General features: G+C 49.6%; 1 protein-coding gene across 1 annotated transcript; it reads left to right on the forward strand.

Annotated features, from left to right (window-relative positions):
* Window positions 1-3,448: 3,448 nt before the first annotated feature.
* On the forward strand, window positions 3,449-4,432 carry LOC126570336 (uncharacterized). Its single transcript, XM_050228031.1, has one exon. The coding sequence runs from the start codon at window positions 3,449-3,451 to the stop codon at window positions 4,430-4,432; it is 984 nt and encodes a 327-aa protein (XP_050083988.1).
* Window positions 4,433-9,725: the final 5,293 nt, after the last annotated feature.

A 9,725-nucleotide genomic window follows, 5' to 3' on the forward strand; every position in this document is an offset into this window, starting at 1 on the left:
ACGCAAACCGAGACCCGACCGTGACGGTGGGCTTGTCGTAGCGCGGTCGCTTTTATGACCGCTTGCTGTAACCCCAGTCCATCCCCGCACCCGGACAAAATGCGCCCGCGTACCGTCACCTGCCAACGGCACAAAATGGCGCTGGTTATGATAGTAAACGACAAGCACGGATCATAATAGAGAGCGTCAGCGAGCGTCTGTGGAGCGTACCGTTTCACGAAAGGTGCGTTTTTATGACCGAGCCACAATCAATTGTATGTGCGTGCTACTGATGCTGTTGTTGGGAGGTCCAGGTATCCTTGGAAGAGATGCGTCGTCAAGTGCTCGCGGTGAAAGGTGGGTAAAGCATTATTAACAGGCCTTCCTTTCAGCCATGGGTAGTTTGTGTTGCAAATGAAATGATGATGAACAATCGCGAAAGAAGCGGGGGGAAAGTGCGAGTATGTGAGAGGTCCATGTGTAGGTAGTAAAGCAGAGACTGTTTGAGGAATATGAATTTCTCTTGCTAGCCCATAATGCGCTTTTGTAGCGAGGCTTTTTTAGTTTTTCCTGAACCTGTATAGAGTTTATTATCACCTTTTATGAAGCAGTTTTTGGCAATATAGTAATGTTAGTTTATTTTAACTGCTTTTTTGTAGTGTTCATTTTTTATTTAACATTTCAGTATTTATAATTTTTAAACAGTAGCAGAAACACTTTAGAGTTTAAAAACATTTGTTTAACTGTACAAAACATTCGTTATTCATCGCCATTACTTGAGCTTTCCGCTTCGCAACGCATTTGTTTGACATTCGTAGTCAAATGTTGTTTTTTTTCGACACTCACCTCTTGCAGCGGCTGCTACGATGGTTGCATGCTGCAAAAAAAAAAACCTTGCTGTCAGCTTTCCTTTTTTTCCAAGCGAGGGCCCCGATGGCAAACGGTGATAATCACCATCAACACCTTATCTCGCCACCGTAGATCCACGTTAATTAAAGCACACACTTCACACACCAGGCTCATCAAACACTCGATTGAAATCGAAACCACCCAGTGCGCAAGCGGAGCGATAAAAGCGGAGCGACTGGCAAATAAAGCTTCATTCATTGCCTTGTCACTCGCGTCGTGGCGTTGCATTTATGCTCGCCGAAAATCGTTCCTTCCCCCCGTTGCTGGTGGTGATGGTGTTGGGAGAAGGTGAAGGCAACGCAGCAGGAGCTATGCCGACGCCGCGATAAAGCCATTTGTTCATCAAGATAAGGGCCCCGTTGGAGCATCAAGAGGAATCCTGTTAAAAAGTTAATAAATTATTCAGTTTAGGGTGGTGGTCGTCGGTGGTCGGTGCGGCGTTCGGACAATTTCCATATTACGCCGGTGCTGCCACTGACACTGGCACCGTCGGGAGGGCGCTTACAAAAGCGGGGCTTTCGTTGTGGACCAAATTAGCCTCTGCTTTTGAAGTCAAAGGACGTCGGAGTGTGTGAGGGACATGCCGGTGATGCAGCAGCATCGCCTGGAGGGATGAACCGGGATCGAGACGACGTTTGATCTTGCCAGCCGCCCGATGCCACCGACAAAAGACCGATCCTGGGTGGTACTGGGCCATCATATTGTTGCGACAATGCTGCCGAATGCCCGTCAGCTCATCACGGTGCTAAACGGTCGGTGGTGGTCGTGGGATTTTTCTTGTTTCACGATCCTCGTTGGAAAAGCTGTTGGATTGTCCAGCACCACCACCACCACCACCAGCGTGTGTGCTATCGTGTGAGGTTTCCTTTCATTTCCTTTTGCTGCGTTTTGAAAATGAAAAACTTGGCCTTCATCTACCGGGGAGAGTCCTGAGGGTATTCTTGCCTTGGTCAAACATTTGCCCGAGGGTCCCTGGTTTCGTCACAAAAAGGGGAAGTCACAAAAGCGCGAAGCTTACACCAGACCGGACCTGGAAGCCAACGGAACCGTCCGGATCAGCAAATCGTTCGGTCACTATCCCGGTACAGGACGAAGCACCGTTCGGTGTTAAGTGGCAATACGAAGGAGGTGGAAGGAAAGAATAATGCCCACTCGGTGAAACTTGCACCACAACTTGGCCAGATTCGGTCAAATTCGGAGACGCATGCGACGGGTGCCTTTTTTGGGGGTTTGACTTTTTAGTTGGAATTTAAATTGTTTGTTCAAAATCAGTGGAGCCAGCGCACGTTGTGCTTGAAATGCTTGTCATTGTCATTCAAATCCTCACAACGGTTTTGCTTTTTCACTTTCTTGGCAAGCAATGCGACAACGATCCGAAAGCTATCGCGTTTTTGACGTTCTGTCTGAGATTCAAAATGAAAAATTCCTCGCTCTCTCTCTTTCAATGGGACTGTCTGACGGTGTCTCGGGGCTGGAAGAGCTGATGGTTAATGGAATATACTAATATTGCATGGTAGCCCATATTGCCATATTCTAGACATTCCACTTTCACATTGAATCACAGCCATCCGGATGGTGAAACAAGAGCTGCGTTCTGGCTGCGAAGTGATGTCACGGTCGGGATTGAAATGTTTTTCTTTTTTAAATGGCGAACCAGCAAAAGGTCTTCGTCCTCAGTGCTCCGATATGAACAACGTGAAAGTTGGGAAGAATAAAATTTTAAAATTACTGCATTTCTTTTTCCCAAGTCTTTAATTACACGTTCATTTCATTTATTTATACTATAAGTACATCATGCTTCGCACACTATCCCGAAGCTCGAACGAATAGAACAAAAGAAACGAAGCGAAACTAAAGACCAGAACCATTTAGCTAGATTTTCGTGGACACTAACGTCCAGTTCGTTTGTCTTCTAAGCAAACTCTAATTGATAAAACGAACGTTTGCGCTTGACAGTGCATTAGCTATGCTTAACCTCCAAGACATTTATTCGTTTGAAAGCATCCAAGATGCCAACGCTATGCTGCAGTGCGTAATGGCGTATGATTTGTGATTCTGTTGTGTGCGCGCGTGCTTGCTCTCCAAACTACCAGCTAGAACCAGGTGACAGGTAATAAGGCATGTAATTGTGAGAGAGTCATACCGGTCAAACCAAACCCTCCACCATATGCGCTGCTTGTGCGCCGACCAACCAACCAGCCGGCAGCAAACGTGCGAGCGAGCGAAAGAAGCGACAAATCATCACTTTCCGCCGAGTTCGCAGACGGTGGCTCGTAACCCCCGTACCGGAACTGCACCGCGCCGTTAAACGGTGCAGATCAAACATGTGTTTTCATTCGTCGCCCATCCGTCCGATCCGTCGCACCTGGTGGCCGCCACACCACTGTCACATCGTACGCTAGCGTGGCTTTCGGTGTCAGGAAAGGCACGGTGGCGCTTTCGCCCATTTTGGCCCCCCGCGCTGTCGCTGTCATCGGCAACAATTATCGCTGGCTGGCTGGCTGGCTGGCTGGAAGCGGTGCATCGTAGCAGCCGGTGCAACAGTTGCTTCGCGACCATCATGGTGGTGAATTCAGTTCGTGGCGTCGTCTCGTACCTGGGTTCCGGTGCGGGTCCTCGTGATGCTGTGCGTGCCCTCGACCGGACTCACCTGTCCGGCCGCTGGAATCCGGCTGGAATGTACGGTGGACCATCGGGACCCTCGGTACCGCTAGGACCCGGCTACACGGCACTGGATGGTGGCGGTGGTGGACCCTCTGGCGGCGGCGGTGGTGGTGGTGCCTTCTATCATCATCCGGTGCACCATCCGCTGGTGGGCGCTGCGGACAGTTCGCAAGGCTACGGGATGAGGTTTAGTTCGGGTGAGGGATACGGAGGATACGGTGGCATCAGCAGCAGCAGCAGCAGCAGCAGTGGCCACGGGGGTTACGATTATCATCCACCACCACCGCCCATCCACTCTCAGCCACCCATCATCCATTCGCATCCTCCCGTGCACCTGCTGGCGTCGTACTCGAGTGGTGGCCATTCGTCGATTGGTAAATCGCATCGCGGGAAGGGTGCGGCCCTGTCCGCGCTGACGCTGCTCGCCTTCCTCTACTTTCTCAATATGCTGCAGAGTTGCCTGAAGGAGCATATGACCACGATGAATCCGACGGTGATGGTCATGACGGCTGGTGCGACGCGCCGGAAGGACATTGTAGTAGCCGTGACGGAGCAGGACCGTAGCTCGGACGAGAGTGTTGAGGAGGCGGAAGAGGACGCTGATGATCCGGTCGATGGTGAGGCCATCGAAAGGTTTGAAGCGATCTCGCGTCGCTATCAGCTCCTCACATCATCCAACCAAACACTCAACCCTTACGTCAAACCGTCAACACGCCCGACAATGCGGAAAAGGATATCGGAAACAACTTCCCGGAACCAGCAGCATCAGCAGGAGCAATGGCGTCAACCAACAACAACCAGGAGTAGCAGACCAGCCATCCGCTACGGACCGGATCATGCCGGAAGTGATTGGCGCACGAGCGAACGCGGCCAACACTGACAGCTAGTGTGTTCTTGTGCCTCTGTGTGTGCCTGTGAATCTGTGTGTCTGTTGGAGAGTTGTTGCAGAGTTGTTAAGTGAAAAAGTTCTAGACATAATAAATAAACCATCGAGCGATTGTCGTCGCGCCGTTCGCGGCTTGTGCTTGTGAAAAATGGCCGCCTCTCGATGGTCCAACTTCGGGCGCTTCATTATCTGACTTACTAATTCTCTCATCTCCTGTCTGCTCTCATCGCGTTCCCGTTTCTGTTGCTTCTCAGTAGGCGGCCGAGGGCCGGTAGTGCATCATATGAAATGCATAAATAATAAAAGCGCGCATTGGCCGGTGTTGGCATGACGAAGGCGGCGCCACCATGATGGCATGTGACGGTTGACCTACTGGCAGAACTGCTAGGCACACAGTGGTGGAATTGGTGGATAAAATTTGGATCAGTTCCTAAAATTTGTTTTATCTTTGAAATCACACGTTTTTGGCCTTGTATGTTGAATAGTGTTTAGTCGAGTGTGGATGTTTATTGTGTTTCAAGGATGAAAAGGATTAAAATAAGTTTGTTTGAAAATACGATATTCGTGTTTGATGCGGGATCTAACTTAAGACGTTCTGGTGTTAAACATTAAACTAAATTTTAAAAGGGTTTAATAATTTGAAACTGCATTCGTTAAAACATTCCATCGTGGACATCGTTTATCTATCATCCATTTTCAGAACCAATGAAGGAAGAAAATCTTCCTCGAAGCAAACTTATTAAAAGAATTGAAAATAAAATCTAGAAGCACATCGTACTGAATAATAAAACCATTTGTTTAACACTCATCACACCTTTTTACTTTATCATTCCTTCAAACAAGTCCTCCGCCTGGGAGACCGCTCTGTGCATCACGCGGGCAGAGAACAATTTATTTTTCAGATTAAAAATATGGCCACCTCTCACGCCGACAATGCGCAACGGGTGTGGCAGAACTTTGCGATCAAAAGTTGACCGAGTAATAGTAGGTGGCACCGGTAGTAGACGCAGCAGCAGCATCAAGTACCAGCAAAACCAAAGCAACATCAAAAATGGTGGAAAAAAACTCCACACCCAGCAGATAAGACTTCGACGTTGGTGGATGGGTTCGAGGAGGAAAGTTTTTCAATTAAGATGTTCCTTCCGCTGGTTGGCTGAGTTGGCTGGGCCGCGATGAGCCGCGGTGCCTCAGCAGCTCGTGGTAATGAGAAAGATCGCACCACCGTGGCCTAAATGTTGGCGGAAAGAACAGAATTGTTTCCAGATAATTTCACCACCACCTCATTACTGGTGCCAACAACGCGGCGGTTGGGCGGCGGACTGGTGGAGATCTCGGAGGAAAAGAATTGAAATTGGCAAACATCATAAACTAATTTCGTGGCGCAGTTGCACCTACATTACCCCTGGTCCCCTGATCGATACGCGGCACAAAGCGATACGCGGCACCAGGGCGGCCATTATCGACAGGCGATACGGTGCGATGCATCGTATTGACTTTCAAATACGCCACTGCCAGGTGGTGTGCCAGTACCCGTTCCTCCTTTCCTCCCCACCTGCCGCTGGTCGCTTAATTATGCACAGCGACGTGACACGGTCATGCTGCCACATATCGCCAGCCCGGGAGCACGTTTGATGTCGGGGCAAGAGCGTGCCGAGCGTGCTCTTTTGACTCGTTGTTCGCTGCGCTCTCGCGCGACCACTAACAGTAATTTAGATCAGCATCATCATCATCATCATCATCATCATCAGCAGCAGCATCGGACCAGCCCCGCGCAGGGGTCATTAATTTATGAGGTGATATTTACATTTATAGTTCGGCTGTTGATTAATATTTATTGTAGTCTCATTAGCATTTCATATGATTAGGTTCCGGGCGTGGTCTGCCTGCGTGCCAGTCTCCCGAGCGCATGTTTCATAGTTTCCACCTGCCGACCTTCTGACCTACAGCTTCCGGGGCGTGACACGATGAATATTGTGCGTCCAAAGGGGTTAAGTGACCGAAAGCATATTTGCGCAAGCATAAAAATGAATTATTGTCGCTTGTTTTGGAATGGAAATTGTTTTCCGCTTATCTGAAATTGCTCGCACGTTTTTAATATTAGAAATTTGAAATGTAGATCAGAAAGAAGAAGCAACATTGTATCGATAGTCGAAGGATGTCAGAGTGCCGGAGGCCAATTTGAACGTCGAGCATTTTCTAGAGCACTCCGGAACAGCCAATGATGGAGCTGTTATTTGATAAACACCAGCCACCGGCTACCATATCAACTAAATTAGTCAAATTATCAGCAGCATCATCGATCACCTGCCAGCCAAGTTCCACCGGCGAGACACTCTCCATCATCATCATCATCATCATCATCGTCTTCGTTGCCGTCGTAGCATAACTCTTTCCTGGCCAGACGCCTAATAGCCCTCGAGCAACATAGGTTAAATGGAGTGAAATTGATTCGGTGAGGCATGTAAATAGACATAAATACCGGAGAAGGACACAAAAATGGCCAAGCAAATGGCGATTCCGAGCGGTGCTAGCGGCCAGCTAGACTGCACCGTTCCACCTGCCTGCCTGCCTGCCTGTTGCCGTTTGCTATGCCACAGCAACAGCATTGTGGTCGATGGTTGTCGTCCACGGTAGCATCACATCACTCGGAACCTCTCTCGCTCTCTGTCTCTCTTTGGCTTCAGCAATCACTACATTGTCGTCGGTAGAAGAAACGTTTCCTAAACCACACAAGGACGGCCAAGGAGCGAGTGAGTGCGAGTGAAGGAATGGGTCCGTTTCCTTATCGCACCGTCCCAGAACTTTCCAGAACTGCCCATTGCCGTACACGGAAAACAGTCTTCGAGTGTCGGGGAAAGTAAATTGAGGATGTTTCTCCTGGTATTCACAACTGTCTTCTTAATGGCAGTGTGTTTTCCACCGCTTGGTTCTTATGTCTTTGCGTCCTCCATCTTCTACTGACCACTGGGCGTACAGGGTGGGACAGAGCCAGACGGCGGTGACACTGTGCCAACTGTGGCCAAAGTGTGCCAATTCTCCCCCCGCCTGCTGTTGCTGGTGTCGGTCCGATGAATGGAAGGAACCGCCTTTGGGAATCGAGTTGAGACGAGACGAAAAACATTAATTGTTTTCATTTACCTACCGCTACCGCCACCTACTAGCGTGGTCTGAACGGCAATCTGGACGACGCCCGGTATTCGTATTCGCTGCTTCTTCGTCTTCACCTTGAGAGAGACGAGAGAAGTGAGAGAGAAGAGCCTCGGATCCGAACTTTGGACACTAACTACAGGACAGAACTTTCTTGCGGTCATGTTCGGTGCCTTTCTTGCGGCTCCCTTAGCTCCCCCCGCAAAACTTGTGCTTCTCATTGTTGCTGTTGCTGCTCCACAGGACAGAGGCCACGTTCGAACGGAGCAAGCAGAGCAATGGCAATGATCCCGATGGACAGTAAACACTAAATAAACGACACAGTGTGCACAGTGTTCGCCCGGTTTTGTCACAATGTCTGGCCAGTAGTAGTAGCAGTAGTAGCCGAAGTAGAAGTCGTTGCCACAGGGCTAGAGGGAAAACATTGACCAAACTCACTCTCACAGAGAGACACAAAGCGGAGCGAATTCTGTTTTTCTGCTTTCCGTGTTCGGTAGGAAGATACCCAACGGCGGGAAGGGGATCCAGTGATGAAGTTCTCACTGCAGTCTATTAAAAACATTAAATCTTCAAACTTTGCTACCTCCGAACGTGGTGCTGGTGGTGGTGGTGGTGGTGATACCTGTTCGCCGTAGGGGTTTTCGCCAGGGAGTGCTTTGATGTTGGCAGTGGCATGTAGCTAATATGTTGCATGCTGTGCATGCTGTGCATGACGTTGTATTAGGTAAAACACGAAACAATCTCAATCAGTAAAATTGAATCGAAGCACGCATCGCCGGAATCGTCTTTAGTCGAGTTTTGGGGCCTCAATTCAATTGCAACCTATTCGGGGTGATAGGTATTTGTACAAGTTTTTCTACTTCATAGATGATAGCTAGACAGTTAGAAGACAAGGAATTAGAGCAGGCTCTGAAAGTATGGTCCAAGTAAACATTGTCCAAGTAGCTGTCCAGTAACCGTAGATAAACACTAAGTTGCCTTATGCATATCTACTACTTTCATGCGAAATGTTTATGATTCCTGTTGAAATGTCGTTTTTTGGACGCTTTCTATGAATGCACTAACCATCGGCTAGCCCTCTCATCGTGTGGTGTGCCGGATCTGTCAAACATCTCGAGACCGAAAATCATAAATCATGCATCGCCAGCGTTCCCGCACGGGGTGCAGCAGCAGCAGCGGAAAATCACGGCCTGACGCCGGAGGGAAAGCACTGCACACTACTCCGAAAGAGACCGGAAAGCCATCGGTGAAAGCCCCGGTGGCAGCAAGTGGGGCTCGGGCAGTTGCAATTTCCATTCCGCTTTCCTCCGCCCCGAGAGCCTGTCCGCAGAAAGCGAAGCCGGTGTGCCGGTGAGCGGACGAACGACTTAGCGCAAAAGGCCAAGATCAGAAGAGCGGAAAACAGAATCGTGCTCAACAAAGTGAAACGATGAAAGAAGACGCCGGAGTCGGAGCCGAAGCCGAAAGCCGCGCAAAGACAGCAGCAGCAGCAGCAGCATCGGACGAATGAGTGAGCGAACGAGCGTGGCATGGCAAGACGATGCGGTGCTGGCGTCGTCGTCGAGTGGCCGAAAAAGAATGAGGAGGCCGACCGGCCAGGAACGGAAGCATAATGAAGCGCCGGAACATATTTTCCGCTACACTAATCGAGTGCACTGGTGGTGGCACTGCTGCTGCACCACTGCGGCCCCAAGATGAAGATTCCGCAAAGCAAAAAGTGCTGACTGGTGGCGGCTTTCGTTAGAAATCAAAGAAAGTGGTCGTCCTTCTTCACCAAACGCGGTCTGTGTGCATGTGTGCGCGCGGGGGTCGAATTTGGACGAGACGATTTGAGACCTCTTCATCAAAACTGCTGTTGCAGGCGCTTTTGCTCTTCGGCGTTTTTTTTTTGTTGAACCAAGGGCTAGCCATATGGTTCGGAGGAGAGTATTATGCTGGCCAATGGTGGTGGTGTGGAAGGGGGACAAGGGTTTCCTGCGGAAAGTGTAGCAACATTTAAATATCTGCACGTCTTTCAGCTGAACGGACGACTTGCGATCCAGTCGTTGACGTGACTGTTGCTGCGGTGTGTGAAGTCAAAGGTAAAAGGTTGGGATCGTTGCTTAGTATCGGTCCCGGTGCTCGAAGGATGCAAGGTTGT

Source organism: Anopheles aquasalis, chromosome 2 (assembly GCF_943734665.1).
Source record: "Anopheles aquasalis chromosome 2, idAnoAquaMG_Q_19, whole genome shotgun sequence".
NCBI lineage: Eukaryota > Metazoa > Arthropoda > Insecta > Diptera > Culicidae > Anopheles > Anopheles aquasalis.

Bases quoted from the DNA above. Each gene is read 5' to 3' on its own strand.
- LOC126570336 (XM_050228031.1), top strand. From the start codon at position 3,449: ATGGTGGTGAATTCAGTTCGTGGCGTCGTCTCGTACCTGGGTTCCGGT.